General features: G+C 31.2%; 3 protein-coding genes across 5 annotated transcripts; 1 reads left to right on the top strand and 2 right to left on the bottom strand.

Annotated features, from left to right (window-relative positions):
• Window positions 1–11: 11 nt before the first annotated feature.
• Window positions 12–9267, bottom strand: LOC119838258 (mitotic checkpoint serine/threonine-protein kinase BUB1 beta-like). 2 transcript variants are annotated; one of them, XM_038364106.1, is made up of 15 exons: window positions 9119–9267; window positions 8864–8996; window positions 8381–8585; window positions 7894–8090; window positions 7030–7279; window positions 6114–6288; window positions 5786–5925; window positions 5148–5688; window positions 4584–4768; window positions 4196–4488; window positions 2053–4012; window positions 1726–1973; window positions 1546–1642; window positions 1277–1446; window positions 385–559 (listed from the first exon to the last, which is right to left on the bottom strand). In XM_038364106.1, the coding sequence occupies exons 2-15, from the start codon at window positions 8989–8991 to the stop codon at window positions 385–387; spliced, it is 4764 nt and encodes a 1587-aa protein (XP_038220034.1). In that variant the 5' UTR covers window positions 8992–8996; window positions 9119–9267. The 2 variants fall into 2 exon arrangements, with proteins under 2 accessions (XP_038220035.1, XP_038220034.1); XM_038364107.1 differs by lacking the exon at window positions 9119–9267 and having other exon boundaries at window positions 12–559; window positions 8864–8991.
• Window positions 9268–12082: 2815 nt separating this feature from the next.
• LOC119838349 (zinc finger protein 830) lies at window positions 12083–16319 on the top strand. Of its 2 annotated transcripts, none has more exons than XM_038364268.1 (4): window positions 12083–12754; window positions 12832–12932; window positions 15687–15856; window positions 16148–16319. In XM_038364268.1, the coding sequence occupies exons 1-4, from the start codon at window positions 12277–12279 to the stop codon at window positions 16293–16295; spliced, it is 897 nt and encodes a 298-aa protein (XP_038220196.1). In that variant the 5' UTR covers window positions 12083–12276; the 3' UTR covers window positions 16296–16319. The 2 variants fall into 2 exon arrangements, with proteins under 2 accessions (XP_038220196.1, XP_038220197.1); XM_038364269.1 differs by having other exon boundaries at window positions 12083–12739.
• Window positions 13458–15037, bottom strand: LOC119838348 (ATP-dependent (S)-NAD(P)H-hydrate dehydratase-like). The gene is made up of 2 exons (XM_038364267.1): window positions 14612–15037; window positions 13458–14291 (listed from the first exon to the last, which is right to left on the bottom strand). Exons 1-2 carry the CDS (start codon window positions 14831–14833, stop codon window positions 13551–13553), a joined length of 963 nt encoding a protein of 320 aa, XP_038220195.1. The 5' UTR covers window positions 14834–15037; the 3' UTR covers window positions 13458–13550.
• Window positions 16320–16344: the final 25 nt, after the last annotated feature.

Genomic DNA, 16344 nt, shown 5'->3' on the forward strand with positions numbered 1-16344 from the left:
AAATAAAACAATTTTTAAACATGTGTTTGTTTATTTGTCATTACAATCCAACCAAGATATGAAGTGCACAATGTTTTACAAAAATAAACGAAATCTAAGTAATGTCTCAACATTCACCTAACAAGAAGAGCTAAGCCAAGTATTCATAATATACTAACAAAGAAAAACTAAAAATACATTATCACAATTTTAACTAAACACAACAATTAAAATATGTTAAAACTGTTAGATTCTGATATTATTGCCAGTAACACAAGATCTAGAAGGCCTTTAATTTTTCTCCATGAAATTCATCAAATATAACTTGTATATTTAATAATACAGATTTACAATCATTATAATTTCTAAATGCAATAAATACAATTTTCTTTAATTAACTTTTATTTACCTACATTTAAGCACATTAGCAAAATTACGGAGTTGAGAACCGAGACTGTCCATTTCATTCAAAACATTATCTACATCTGCTTTGAGATCCATTAGGTCAGGTAGATTGTTGCAATCAGGCACATTGAGCAGAGTTGTAAATATCTTATCCCATAAACTCACCTTCATGTACCTATAAAAAAACATACTTGAATAATGTCACCATCAAATCACACATCAAACCAATCTTTGTTCAACACTTCAATATGAATACACACACTGTATAACACAGCTAAATACAAAGCAACCAATATAATGAAAATTTTAATATCATTCAGTAGCAGGCCCTTATATTATTCTTGTTTTGGTTTTGTAACCAGCATTTGATCAGGATATAAATTAATTCGTTTTTTCTTCAGTTGTGCAAAGACTTTATAACAGATTAAATGAAATCATCAGCTTAAAATGTTTACCGTTTAATTAATATTATTGTAATATGCATTTTGAAAATAAAAAAGACAAAAGACATGTGCATTCTTGCATTTGTTGATACATTTGCGAACTACCAAAAATAGCTTTTAGGCAAAAGTTAACAACATATTCATAACTACAAAATAAAAAATTATAAATTTAAGCTCTTTCTATTCTATGCACTGAATAATTTGGGTCATCTTAACTCAACTTTTGTAAGAAAAATATGATGATGACACAATTAATAGTTATACTATTGTTTTCATTTTATGTTTGATCATAATGTAGAGAAATATGATTTATTATAAAAGGATGTATTTTCAGCCCTTGGTGATACTTTTATTTTTCTACCAAACTAATATGACATTGTATATGGTAACATTTCTGTTGATAACAATAGGAAATGATTTGTCAGGTTACAATAGTCTAATTATATTACCTGGGAAGTTTCTTGTCAATGTTCCATTGACCTAAACGATTAGCTACCTTCATGTAGCTTCCCATTAGAATAACATGAATGGTGCCAGCCAAACAATACAAATCTGTTTGATATGTCCATGGTTTTCCTTCTCTCATCTCAGTACAAGTAAAGCCTTCTGTTGCAATTAACTAAAATACATGATAACATACAAGTTAATTAATTCAATTCAAAATTTCAAAGATTTTCCTTTTATATATAAACAACAAAACTAAACAAATTATTATTACCTCTCTAAATGTTGTTCCCTCTGGAAACAATGACATGTCTATTGCACAACCTAAGTCTATTAGCTGAAGTGAGGGAGTTCTCCATTCTTGTGTTGGTCTGTAATTATTTGATAAAAAAATAATAAAAAATTCTACATAAAGTGTAATAGCTTATAACTGTAATAAATTAAAAATACTTACATTTTCATCAACAAAAAGTTGTCAGGTTTGATATCAGCATGTATGATCTGCGCCTTGTGAAGATAATGGACTATGGACAACATCTCTGACGTCAATAATATAACAATAAACTCGTTAATACATTTTGAGGTAGCTACACGCACTTTATTCGCGACATCTAACAAAGATCCATATTTAGAATATTCTGATACAAACAAGCTAGCATTGTCTCCAAGAAATGCTGTTGTTATGTCCATATAACCTGGAAGCTGTTAAATAAGTTGTAATATGAAAATAACACAATAAAAATTCAATACAATCTTTGAATATATACTTAATAATATTTACCATAAAGGGATCCTTAATTCTAGCTTTTATTTCTTGACAAATATAAAACTCCCAAGGCCGACTTGGTTTTTGATATTTAACAGCAACTGATTTATTACTATGAAGGTCTAAGCACAAAAATACTGCTCCATAATTTCCTTTACCTAACTGCTTTTCAACAGAAAACTTAGATCCACCTACAGTCATCACTGTTGCTAGTTGAAGTTTAGGAATTGACCTGACTTCATTATAACCATCGGCATGTGTTTTGTTTGGAAATTTCACATACTCCAGTAATGATGTTAGCATTTTCTTATTGAATGGATCAATTACTTTGGGGAAGTCAATGTCAGCTGGACGTGGGATATCTGTTGTGTCTATCATGGATATGGAATGGTTTGATTTAAATGCAGCACACTCCATGCTATTTTCACTATCAACATCCATGCCATAGCCATCGGAGTGGAAGTCTGACTGTCGAGAGTATACAGATGAGATTCGGCTTTCCTTACTAACTGAGTCCCTACTGTCTTCGGATTGAATGTCAACTCTATGTTCGAAATCTAGCTGTCGCTTGGAAATATCCTTGTTTTTGTCTACCATATGAGTAACTTTTGCGGATTGAATTGGTGTGGCAGGCTGGGCTGTCATACCATCTTTACTATCTGAATCCGAAAGCCCCGAAGACGGCGGAATTTGCGCTTGCTCTGGACTTGATACATAGAGGTTTTTATGCATTTTTTGAGATATACTTGGGCTATTGGTAAATTTAGGAGTATTAGCGTTATCTTTCGGTTCATTTCTATTGGTAATAAAGTTCAGGAACTGATTCGAAAATCCAACATCTGGCGAATTTTGTCCCATTTTAGTATTCGGCTGATCATGTCTGATGTTCCGCAGAGCAGCTGTAGGGCTTTTATGGGGAGTTGAACTTTTAACCATTGCATTTTTGTCCATTTCTTCTTTAACTGTATTGTTGACATCTTGACGCATTTGTACATCACCATACGATCCTTGGGGTAGAGTATGCGACGATGTATTTCTAAAGTTACTTTGTTGTGGACATTGCTGCGGACTTTGATAAACTTGGAAAGACTGATTGTTATTCATGCCATATGCAGATTGATCAACTTCAATTGGTTTAGGAGGATGCCTGTATGGACTTTGTACTGTACTATAGTTGGGGCTAGTAGTATGATGACTTGTGTTAGCATACATGTTAGCATTTGTATATTGACTTTGCATACCGTGAAAGTTTTGTTGACTATATGCTTGGCTTTGAGCTGGAAGCTGACTAGGTCTTTGGTAATACTGGGAGTTTTGATACTGTGGTTGATGAGTTGGGCTTTGGAACATTGCAGCTTGCTGTTGATTTCCATACATGTTTTGTCTTTCAGGTTGATTGGCGTAATGATAGTCTTGTCTACCCGAAAAATTATGTTGAGGACTCAACATTGCATGCCCTGGACTTCGATACCCCATTTGATTAGAATATGTTGGACTCTGAAAGCCAGTAGGCACTGATTGAACTGGAGGCTTCATTTCATGGGGACTTTGCATGCCTGGATGCTGAGGACTATGATACACATTAGGATTAGGACTTCCAAAGCCTAGCATTTGTTGCTGGTTTATCATCTGATTGTTTGAGTACCCTTGCTGATAGTTATAATTTTGTTGAAAGTGCATTGAAGTTTGTGAATTGTAACCATTATTAAAATTTTGAGGCACTGGTTTTTGATATTGATGATCATGTGTATGAAAAGGCACTGCAGGAGAAGGCATAGGGCCCACATTATTTTCTTCCCGTTTTTGATTTCCAGACCTTGCAAATTGCCCATTTGGCAGTCTTGCTTGGGCTGGCATAGATGCTCTCTTACTTTGATGCATTGGATCATTGTGATTATACATTGAATCAAAGTTTGTTGTGTAACCAGTGAAGTTTGTTCTTGTGGATTGGCCAGAAGAGCTAGATCCAGATTTGCTGCAATCATATTTAACATATAAATGAAATAGAATTAAGGGAACAAAATAATGCAAAATGCTCAATGTTCTGTTACATGTGAATGCTAATATAAACCCGCTTGTTATGTTCAAATTCAAATCATGTGTTATGTTTTTAAAAATTAAATAAAACAAATACTGAAGACTATAAACTATTTTTCACCTATTATACTCGCGTGTTGCTTCCATAATAACAGAAAGGCCTCCTCCTTGATTATCTACAGTAACATGTTGATCAGTAGGTTGCTTGGTCTCTTCTCTTTTTATATTTTGTTCTTGGTGTTCCATTACACTGTCATCAATATTGAATTTTGGCATTGTAGCAAATTTACTTGACTGATCAATAGAGCTCATTGGTTTTTTGAACTGAGACATGTTTGGAGTACTAGCATCCTTTATATTAAAATTAAACACTTGAGTACATGATGGTTCTTCATAATAAGCTGTTTTATTAATCTGAAAAATATATTCATATACATATTTTTTTTAATATCACCACAAAAATATAATATTTTGATATTGTGATGAATGTGCATATAAAAAATCTATACCTGAGGCATCTGAGTAGGAGCATTAAATTTTTTCTCATTTTCTTTATCATTAGGTAGACTCTGAATTTCAGCCAGCTCATAGGTCTTCTTTGTATTCAATGCCATAGTCATAGATCTATCTTCATGTATATCAAATTTTGGCACATCATATTGTTCTTGTACCATTGGCTGCACCATTGATGGTTCTGAAAATAATTTTTAATTAAAAACTGAATATATTATATGATAATAACTCACATTTGCACAAATGAATGAACACTCAATTGCCAACATTATTTCTCTATATCCTACTATCCTACTAATATTATAAATGCGAAAGTTTGTAAGGATGTGTGTGTGTGTTTGTTGCCCTTTCAAGCAAAATCTACTGAACCGATTGCAATGAAATTTGGTACGTAGATAGCTGGACAACTGGAATAACATAAAAGCTTTTTATCCCGATATTCCTACGGAATACGGACTTACACGGGTGAAACCGCGGTGCGCAGCTAGTTAACTCATACATTCATAGATTGTATGTAAGCAAGTAGGTTATAGCAATAAAAGCTATGATTAATTACTTACCATTGTCATTAAATATATTTCTTAGCTCCCATCTGGCTTCTTTTGTGTTCACAGTAACTGAATCTCCCAAAAGGTTACCCATCAAACTTCTATTAAACTCTTCCATCAAATTGTTTTTACCATAATTTGTACCATTTTCACCCCCATAACTAGGGGAAGTATGTTGATTTAATTGATTTTCTTTATCTGTATGTGGCTTACGATTCTCATCAACATTCTTAGTTGCATGTTCACTGACTTCTTTAGAATCCAAGTTAACAAAAACCTTAGGTTCCCCAGGAGAATGTATTGATGTGATTTTTGTAAAGTTTTGTAAACAAGGTGTAGAAAAAGGCATTAGCTGTGCCATATGGTCTTGTTCACTGTCCAAGGCACAATTTGCTAATGTTTCTAATGCACTACATTGAGCCAGTGTTTCATTCATGTTAAATTTTTGTCTCAATTCCTCATTTGTATCACTTTTAGGTTTTATCGTTTTCTCTAAATTATATTTTTTTGACCTTATTTCTTCTAAACTGTACTCCTTATCGTTAATATATACCTAAAATGAAAAAAAGTAAGGTACTAGTTATAACTTGCAAATAGTAGTTTATATATATAACAATAAATAAGTATATGTAAGTGCCAAAAAAAATTACCTGAGATTTATTATAACAGGATATTTTTGTTGGATCTACAGGATCAGGTACACATAGAGGCACATTGAATGTTAAATCATCAACACAATAAGGCAGGTGGTTGGCTGAAAGTCTAATTTCATCATCTCTATCCTCATAGGCTAGTTAATGGGAAAAATAAAAAATATTAAAATATTGCATAATATATCTTATAAATGTTGTTTCACAAAAAAAAGAAAAATACATCATAAGCATTATAATACTGAAGTTAGGTAAAGGACGGTTATTAAAGCAATTGCAAGATACATTTTATTATTGGTATTTTATATAATTAACAAGTTATACTTACGTGTGAATGGCAGTGGTTTGTGTGGTACAATATGTGAGTGCACCATTTTTGTTTTGGGGTTAGTCCAGATACCCACTTCTTTATCATTCTCAATATTGCTGCAAGCTTGAACTAATGATGCAGGCCCTGGGTCTTCTGCCACAGGAATTGTGACTTGAGAAGTTGATGGTGCATCCTAGATTAATGAATTATAATGTTGTTGAAAATAGATTAGAAAAAATGGTTTAGTTTGGTATTTTGTCTTTAGTTTCAATTCCTATAAAAATGAATTAAACTGATGACAAGGGAATAAAAAAATAAAAATTTAACCTATGGCATAAAATAACCTTTTACTAATAATTGTCTAATTTCATCCATTCCATCTAATGAATAAAATCTTCTGTTTTCATATTAGTCTTGATTATTGGGAATACTGTGGGAGGATATAATAGAAGGGGAGTATTGTTGTGTGTTTAATATTCTCTCACAAGGTCCACTAACAACGAACACTCATTATAATAACATTACTGTATGTTGCGATTGTGTGTGTTTTGACTTGCTTGACTTTAGAAGTAATGCTTGATTGAATGATTGTTTAATAAACAAAATTAAACTTTAATACCATAAAAAAACATAGAATAAAATGTTTTGTAAGTGAAACAGAAGGCTATCGCTTCTATGATGATTTTTACTATAATAGGAATGTTTTTACCAAAAATATCAGATAGGAATTACAGATAAACTAGTTAAAGCTTTTTACCATATAGGAAGAATTGTTATGAAAATAAGATAAATATTAACAATACCAATACTCAATTAATATTGTAAAGCTAGATTGCATAATAGAATGAACAAATCTTTAACATTTTGAGAAGATATTTAAAGATCATCAATACTCTTTTATCAAAAAGAGCATGAAAGAAGATTACAAACATACCTCAAATACATTAAGCATGACATTAGAAGTTGGGTTTCTACCATCATGTCCTTGCTGTCTCACAACCCCTGGAGTAGCACTTTTAATACTGTCACCTATTCTTTGTACAGGCACACTAGCTATGTTACGCCTCTTGAATGACTTTAAAGAAGTGAGGGCCAAACGAGTTTCTGCAAGAGCAGACGCTGCCTTCCTTTTTGTTGGAGAATCATCATGTAACATTCGTTGAGCAAAAAACAACTGGAAATTCCTGCAAATTAAATATTCATTTCTACAGGACAAGTTTGTATTTTCTTACAATAAGTACAGCTGAAGAGTTTTTATAAATGTCTTAGGTTTTTTTTTACATTTTTTTTCTTCTGTTATTATAAACTACAATTGAATTACTGTTTTTTTAGTTATGAATGTAGATGATGGAGATGTGGCAGACTTTATGTAAAATATAATAAAGTAATTTGATAAGACCTAGTTATTAAAACGATTTTGCTTGAACAAGGTCACAACTGTTAAAATGGCCATATAAGCAAAACTGCACAATTTATAAGATGACAGTAGTCATATTTTTCATTTTAAAATAATTTCAACTATAAATTACACATTTACAATACCTAAATCTTAATATTTATAAAATAGCTTAATCCATCTCAACTGGAACCATGGTATCACAATATTTGTTTAGTGAAGGTGCAGCTTGTTAATAGTCATATATTTTTTTATATTTATTAGTATTTCTTGTGTGAAAACTTTACTCTTTCAAATATAACCTTTAGAAATCATACATTTGGTCAATATTTAATTAAACAAAACACCATCTCACAGTTAAGAAACTCTTATCCCAAAATACAAATCTACATAAAAACATACATATGTGCCTGTTCCAATTCATCTAATGGCTGTGCTTTAGCCTGGAGTCCCATCATATACACTTGATTAGCTTTCTTATAATCTCCTGACTCCTCACAATAACAAGCCCATGCTCTGTAGAATTCAGAACATTCAACACCAATCCCAGTGTTATGCAGTCTTTGATATATCTCCAATGGGTTTGAAAGGCAATCAATCTATATAATAAATAATAAAATAAGTTATAAATTTATATCAACTTAACTTGAATAAATACTTAATTATATTATAGATAACATCATATTATACAACTCTGCCTTAAATTTTAAAGTACAAGATAAGTAGTAATTATTATTAAGTAGTATTAAATTTCAAATAAGAAAATAGTTATTTTCTATTCAATGCAAAAAAGTATCTATTTCATCAAATTATTACATTACATAAGACTGTGAATAATTTAAAATTAACACTAGATATTTGTTAACACTCATATTTTATTGATACATACATATTTAATCCATAGTTTTATAAGCCTTCTGTCTTGATAATATCTTTCATCCTTTTCAAACAATTGTAAGCAATCTTTAATTAACTTATCCATGTGACCTTCATGGCCATGTTTAGGAAAAGATTGCTCTACCCATTGTATATAATTGAACCAAGGATCTAAGGGGTCGGGTCCTTGGTAATGTCTGATGGCTGCTTCATGTTCTCTACAATTAAATATTTACATGGGATTTGAACAAGTTCATCCTTTTGCTTACATGTCTTTATTTCATCATAAAGGTAAATGTAATATGTATTTAAAATGTATAAGTCTAGAAAACTGTTGAAATAAAGAAACCCAGAATTCTGTCTTACGAATATTTCTTTACTATCCTAAAATAAATTGCTTATATAGCAAAGAAGACCATGTGTACTAATCTAGTTTAATTGATATACAATTAATTAAATCACTCTTTTCTAAAAACCTTAGTAAAAACAGACTTACTCTTTTTGATGTTGCAGCTGTTTTTGGGCATCAACATCAGATTGAGCTTGTAAGGCTGTACCCAACTGCAATAGGTTTCTGCCGCCTCTTAAAGGTTGGATATTTTCTTTACTTACATCGATATCCATCGTCACTGTAATACGAAGCTCAACTATCACAAAAAATTGAGTAAACACATGAAATCTGGCCACAGATACGATTTTTTCAGAAGGTATGATTGCGTTAGAATACTAAAAAATAAAACATCCTTCTTGCCTTTTGTATAAACGTATCACTTGTTAAACATATTTAAAGAAAAACCGTAACGGTTATAATAATGTTAAACTCTTATGATTATGCTTAATTATCCTGAAAAATAAAGTGTAAAAGCTAAAGCACGAATCCAGTATCAAATCAAAGTGACAAACTGTGATAGAATATTGTCTATGATTGCATTCAAATTCATAGTTAACCGTTATTTATAAAGCAAATTCTCAATTTATATATTTTCCTCATCTACAACAATGAATATTAAATATTTCATTTGTGTGACAAATTTAAATTATATGCGTAGTACTGCTAAATTTGTATACAGTGAACCTTTATAATATTTCCTAGAGAAGTATTGCTTTTAATTATTTGTATAAACAAGAACTATATATGTAATACTTAATGGTGCTATAAAGATTATTTAATTAATTACAAAATTAATGAATGATTTGTGAAAATGATAATATGGAAATGTTTATGTAATGCAGTATAAAATCATCTTCAGATATTGTAAGCTAGCAACACAAAACACCTTACAAAAAGTCAAAAGCCAAAAGGTAGACTATAGAGTAACGTAGATAGAAAATAATTTCTCGGTCTACACGGAGTAACTATTTCTTAATCTGTGGGTAGACTTTATTTGATATAACTGCAATCATAGAAAGTTTGGAAAATCCAAAAGTGCACGCCTCATAGCGGTTTTTAATTTTTACAAGAAAAAAATTAAAAAAAAAAGACTTGAATTTTTCGCGCCATTGTCCACCCAGAAATGGAAAAATAAGGTACTACACGCAAGTATTGTAAACGAGCCTTTTTACATAACGTAACAGAAAAATAGTTGATGAGATAGAAATATACATTCGATAAGTGGATTTTTGTTTTGTCAATTAAAATTAAATTACATGGAATTAGACCGTGATCTTCGAAAGGAAATAAATTTAGATGATACCGAAGCGTTTAAAAAAAAACTCGATTAGTTAAGTTTTTCGCGAGTTATCGTGACCACGCCGGTTTTCATACATACATACAAACGGACAGGCTTAGAATAATTTTTTTAAACATTTTTTTTAGTTATTTACAAAGCAAAATAAGATTTAAAAATGTCATGAGTGTTGAAACTAGAGTGTTTTTTCTTGACAATTATGTATAAATATTATTCTACAAGTGCGATAGAAAATATTTACAGATACTTTTAGTTCAAAAAATCCCTTGATTTTCGTTAAGCGAGAGAAGAGCACTACCTCAACGCTCCGCTTATAAGGCGTGCAATAAAGTACTATGATCTAATGATCGATTACGGTTATAACAAACCGAAATAAATACCTACAAGATTTTCGTTCGTTTTCAATAATTTAATTCCGATAATACTAAAATTATCATAGCAAAAGACGAACTTCTTTAGCCTAATAGTTACTACGCAAGTAGTGATACTTACGTAGTAACTAGTTCTTAATATGTGATCACTAGATAACTTATATAGAGCTTATATATATATAGAGCTTATACATTACTTACCTACAGGGATTTAATCAAACTGTTAATGATTCCAACTTAGAGCACATTACAAGCAGCACTGAACAAAACAAATATTTTATTAATTGTATGATGTACATTACTACTCGCATTATATTACTACACTAAATTATATGATATAGAGAGTGTGAGTTTATGACATGTAATCTTTGCAGGATCTACTGCACAGGATTTTAAAAACTGTTTTATCAATGCACAAAAATTACCTCAAAGTCATCGTTTCACTATCTGAAAAAGTTTACGTGTTCACGTTTAACGGTTTTGGGCAGAAAGTTTGGTGATTCATTCCAACTTTAAACTCTTTAGCCCCAAAAGGGCAATCTAGCTCTATTTCGCATTTTAACTATTATTTATAAGGAGACCGATTTTACTTTATTTATTGTTTTTACACCATGCAAAGCGAGGGTCAAAATGCTGGAATTGCACCAAATAATCATTAATCCAGCAATCTTGCGCTTTATAGCGTTCTAGTGGTGCACATGGGCGAACCCAGGTTCTGGTCTAGGGTAGGGCAAATCAAATTTTTTAAGCCAGGTCCCGCGCGCTTTTCTTGCCTTCCACATCACACGGAGACACCTACAATATATATAAGGAAAACACCCACAAGTTATCCTGCAAATAAGTATTTCTTTATTTAGATCCTTAAATTAGGTAGGTATATAGGAGAACTTAGTCTCCTTAGTCGTTTAAGATCCTTGAACTATTTTAAAAGTAACTTCCAAGGATATTCAGCCCCCCCCCCCCCCCCCCCCCCCCCCCCCCCCCCCCCCTCCCGGGTACGCCCATGGTGGTGCATGCTACTATATTATTCGTATTCACACGTTTTTTCTTTTAGCCCTTTTCAGTGCCGAGATGACCTTTTTTTAGAAAAAACAAGACTGGTGGCTTTACTGTTTGTACAACTGCTTGCATAATAGTTATTTAGAATCGCACTGTACAATTTTCTTCATTCTTGTGAGTGGTATATTTTTTTTCTGCGCTGTGTCATTTGTCAATTGCCATTCATATTAATATACTAATATAATATATAATTATTATAAATTCGAAAGTAACTCTGTCTGTTACTTAATGACGCCTAAACCACTGAAACAAATTGCATGAAATTTAGTATGGATTTTTTTTATTACCCAAGAAAGGACATAGGCTACTTTTTTTATCGCGCAAAAAGGTTATAAGGGGTTGAAATAGGGAATGAAAGTTTGTATGAAAGTTCGTTATTGTAAAACCAATTTTGATGAAATTTGGTATGAAGATGGAGTTGAACTTGGGAATGGACCTACCATGGTTTTTAGAAGATTTAGTTTTAGGTCCAGACCTTGGGAAAAACTATGGATTACTCCTTAGGTTACCATGTCGCGCAATATAACCGAATTTCACACGGGCGAAGCTGCGGGCGGAAAGCTAGTAATCCACAATTGTCAAATGTCAATTGTCATTTGTCATACACAATTTTGAAAATAAACTTAAATGGCAAATTATTAAGTTACCTAAATTTTAAATAACTGCTTTGTTGAATATTCTACGATTGAAACTGAACAAACTAAGGTTAAGATATTGAGTCGTAGTATATACATAATCGTATCAATTGGAAATTTAATTCCTTACGCTATACACTACGCCACTCCATAAGTATGTCACTGAAAATGCAGGTGGAAAAGAAAAGAGCCCAAGATGAAATGCGTAAGCTAATGAGTGAACGAAAAAATAAGGATAAAAAACCAGTACAAATTCAAAATCCTCTTGCAAAATACAATGGTGCTGGACAGTTGACCTGTGTATTGTGTTCATCCATTGTCCGTTCAGAAAATGTTTGGCAAGTCCACGTTAATAGTAAGCAACACAGAAATAATGTCGAACAAGCTAAAAAATTAAAAGAATTAACAAAAAACTTTACTGACGGAAATGTCAAAAAAAGACTTGCAACTTCAACACCAGATGCACCGCAAGAAAAAAAAATCAAAGGCATTTTAAAAAATGCCACTGAAAATAAACCTGCAAATATTGAAAAAACAAAAAATGATGCTCCAATCATATATTCACATCATGATGAGCATATTAAAAGAAAGCCTTTAAATTTACCAAATGAAGATGTAGGTAATGAAATAAAAGGTAACTTGTGATCTGTACACTTGTTAAGCTTATAAAAATTGTCTAATTTATATTGTCTAACGTTTTATTAATTTTAGAAGGCAAAGAGGTTGTAGAAGGTAAGAAGGCAGAGGAAGAGGCAAAGCTAAATAGACCAATTCCAGAAGGCTTTTTTGACGATCCAATCTTAGATGCAAAGGTATGTATAGAATAATATCGAACAAAGATGGAGTCTCTCATTGGGGAATTATTTGCGTGTTTCATTGTCTTATTGGGTATTTAGGACATAAGGCAACTGTGCCCTTAATATCTCCAGAGCTGGAACCCAGCACTTTTTGCTTTTTAGCATATTGATACTAATTTCTAACACAGCCCTTTCTTGTTATGCGTACATCTTCATAAATGAAACAATAGGATTATTTAATAATAATAAATGAATATGTATAAAAATTTAATACCAACACATTCTTCCAAAGCTGGCGTTTTATGGTTCATTCTCATTCTTCTATTACACAATTGTGAATAGTATGTTTGTATCCATAGTGTTGTGCAAGCTATAAAACAATGTTTATACATTCTTGCATTTAAGAAAACTGAGGTTTGAATTACTAATTAAATCATTCTTGTTTGATTAAAAACCTTTAATTGTGTATAATACCTATTAGAAAATTAATATTTTTCTAAAATTTCAAGGGGTCATAAATTTCCAAATAATAATAACGCATAGAAAAATTGATTATTTTAATTACATAAAACATAAGAATACATAGTAATTATAATTTTTATCCTTACACCAAATAATATACAATGCCTTTATTTATTTTTCATAAAACTCATTGAAAACAGTATGTATATACTCAATCATATCAGTGGCTAACATACTCCGTCCTTTTCTTTTAAAAGCTTCCTCATTGCATTTCCTAACAAGTAGTGATGCAGCATAACAAGCAATTGATGATGCTATAAATTGTTTATCAAGCTCTCCAATGCAAATATTTTCCTTGGCATTTAAAGTCCAGTGCAAAAATGTAGCAAGGGAACCTGATAAAATATCTCCTTGACCGCCACATCTTCTACCAGAACCACCAATATTTGAATTCCACTGAACATTAGCTACAGGACTCAGCACCTCATCAAATTCCCCCTTTTTTAAAATTGTTATATTGCTACCTTCGTGAATTAGTTTAGATGATATATCTATTTTATTAGACAGACGTTCAAATTCTATCTTGTTTGGAGTTAATATTATGGGAGAGTGAAAATCTTGTATCAGATTACAATTCTCAGTAATAAGATATAAACCATCAGCATCTAAAACTAAAGGTATTTGTTTTTCACGAATGACTTCTATGAGTTCAGCTGTTACTGAAAAAATATTGCTATCTCTGCCTAAACCTGGTCCAATAACAATGACATGCAATCTTTCAAACCAAGGAGAAATTTTTTCAACTGCATTCTCATCATCTAATAAAGGATGAACAATTAACTCTGGGCTATAAGATTTAATAACAGTAGCTGCTTGTGATGCACAAAATATGTGAACTAAATCAGCCCCTACCTGAAAAGTATAATATGTTATAATAAGTGTAAATTATACATTCATTTCATTTATATGCATATTACTGTTTATAAGATCTTTTTATTTAAATCAATGATTGTCAATGATTGATGATAATCAATTATTATCATTACTTCTTGTTTTATTTCAAGAAAAAGAAGAAAAAAAAATATTATCATGCTGATTGAGCTGATAATTATAAATGTCTGAAAGGCATATAAATAAAAAATTTACATAAATATTTATAATCGTTTTTCATAGAAAAAAAATTGTTAGGTACTAATCGTTTCTGTATCTACTACTTACTAATTACGACTTACTTTAAGTGCGCTTATTCCTGCAAAATAAGGTGCTCCTGTATATTCTAATGAACCCCCAATAATTCCTATTCGACCAGCTTGACCTTTATGTTTGCTATTATCAAGTGCAGGAATGCATAATTGTGCGAGTTTCATTACCTCAACCGTATTCATTTGTGCAGTCAGAATTTTTTTAAGATTAAAATGATTTAAAAATGTTTTATTTATTCTTAAACTCAACATAGATTAGCTAATATGTATTTATAAATAAAAAATATTTATTGCTTGAGTTTCGGCATGAAGTTAAAAGACTTTGAAACTACAATTTTGACATTTGTCATAAGTAACAAAGTTGCGTGTTGACACTTAATCTAAGGGCGTTCATACATGTAGACGGTTGGAACCGTGACATTTTATAACCGATAAAAACGTCGGCTGTTGCGAAATATAATATTATGTATAACTCTTTCAAAATTTCCATTCCATTAGGTAAACTATTAAATTACCCATAATTAATATATTTGTGTTAGGTATTATTTATTAGTGAGCATTGGTTCATATATGACTAATGATATTTTCAATAAATAATACGCATTCAAAATACACTTCACTGAATTAAGATTCTAAATTCATAACATTAAGAAATGTAAGGCTTTTGATTACACCGTCCTAAATTGAGGTGCTGAATGAATGAAAAAGGCATAGAAATTATAGACATTACCAGTGATTTAGAACCAATGCATTTAGAAAATATCTACGAATGTTTTCGAGATTGTTTTATATAATAAATTGTGTAAATTATAAATGCAAAGAAAATTTTTGTTTAGACTTATAATTTAATAAAATTATCCAAAATTCTGCTGACATTAATAATTATTTCTGAAAAAAATATTGGCTATTTATAAAAGTCAACTGTAAGTATTGAAATAATTTGTTTTAAGTGCTAACTCGTTCAATGCGATTACACTTTCCTAAATTCAGTTTCAGCTTAATTAAGACGACAAAATTTATTGTAATCTATAAGCGATAAAATCTTTAATTCCCGTGGTTGTTAGCACTAGATATATTATCGTCTTGATGTACTTTCATTCAACAGGCACGAAATATTGAATACAAAGATCCAGTTGAAGAGGAATGGGAAAAATTCCAAAAAGAGATAAAAGAAGAAGCAACTACATCTGCGGAAATTATAGCTGGTGAACAGGAAGAAGCTACAGCAGAGAGACAGATAGATGAAATAGATGAGCAAATTAGGAATTGGTCTAGGTATGATAGAAATGAATTTTTGATAATTATTACTGAATATGCCAATACATGCTAGGTGTGAAAATTGTATTGGTTAGTAGGACTTAGCTTCCCCAATTTTTGTGTTTGAAGTAATCTGGTACCCTCATTAACAATTTCAAATAGGAAATTATAATTAGTTTCTTGCTTTTAAATAATAGAAACTTAATATTATTATACTCTTCTGCCCTGCATAGGGCCTGGTATGCGATACTGTCTGACTCAAACTCGCTAAGATATGTCCTCCACATTTTATGATTCTCCTGTTTTCAGAGTATTGGATCTTGAATTGAAAAAAGAAGAAACTAAAAAGAAAGTTACCGACATGGAAGTTATGGACCACAGTGATAATAATGATTCGGATAGTGAAGCAGATATAAATGAATTTTTAGATTGGCGTGCGAAAAAATCATACAGCTAACTAAAAATAAAATGTATCATTCAGAATAATTTCTTTCATTTATATGGAC

The sequence above is a fragment of the Zerene cesonia genome, unplaced genomic scaffold (assembly GCF_012273895.1).
Source record: "Zerene cesonia ecotype Mississippi unplaced genomic scaffold, Zerene_cesonia_1.1 Zces_u002, whole genome shotgun sequence".
Taxonomy (NCBI): Eukaryota; Metazoa; Arthropoda; class Insecta; order Lepidoptera; family Pieridae; genus Zerene; species Zerene cesonia.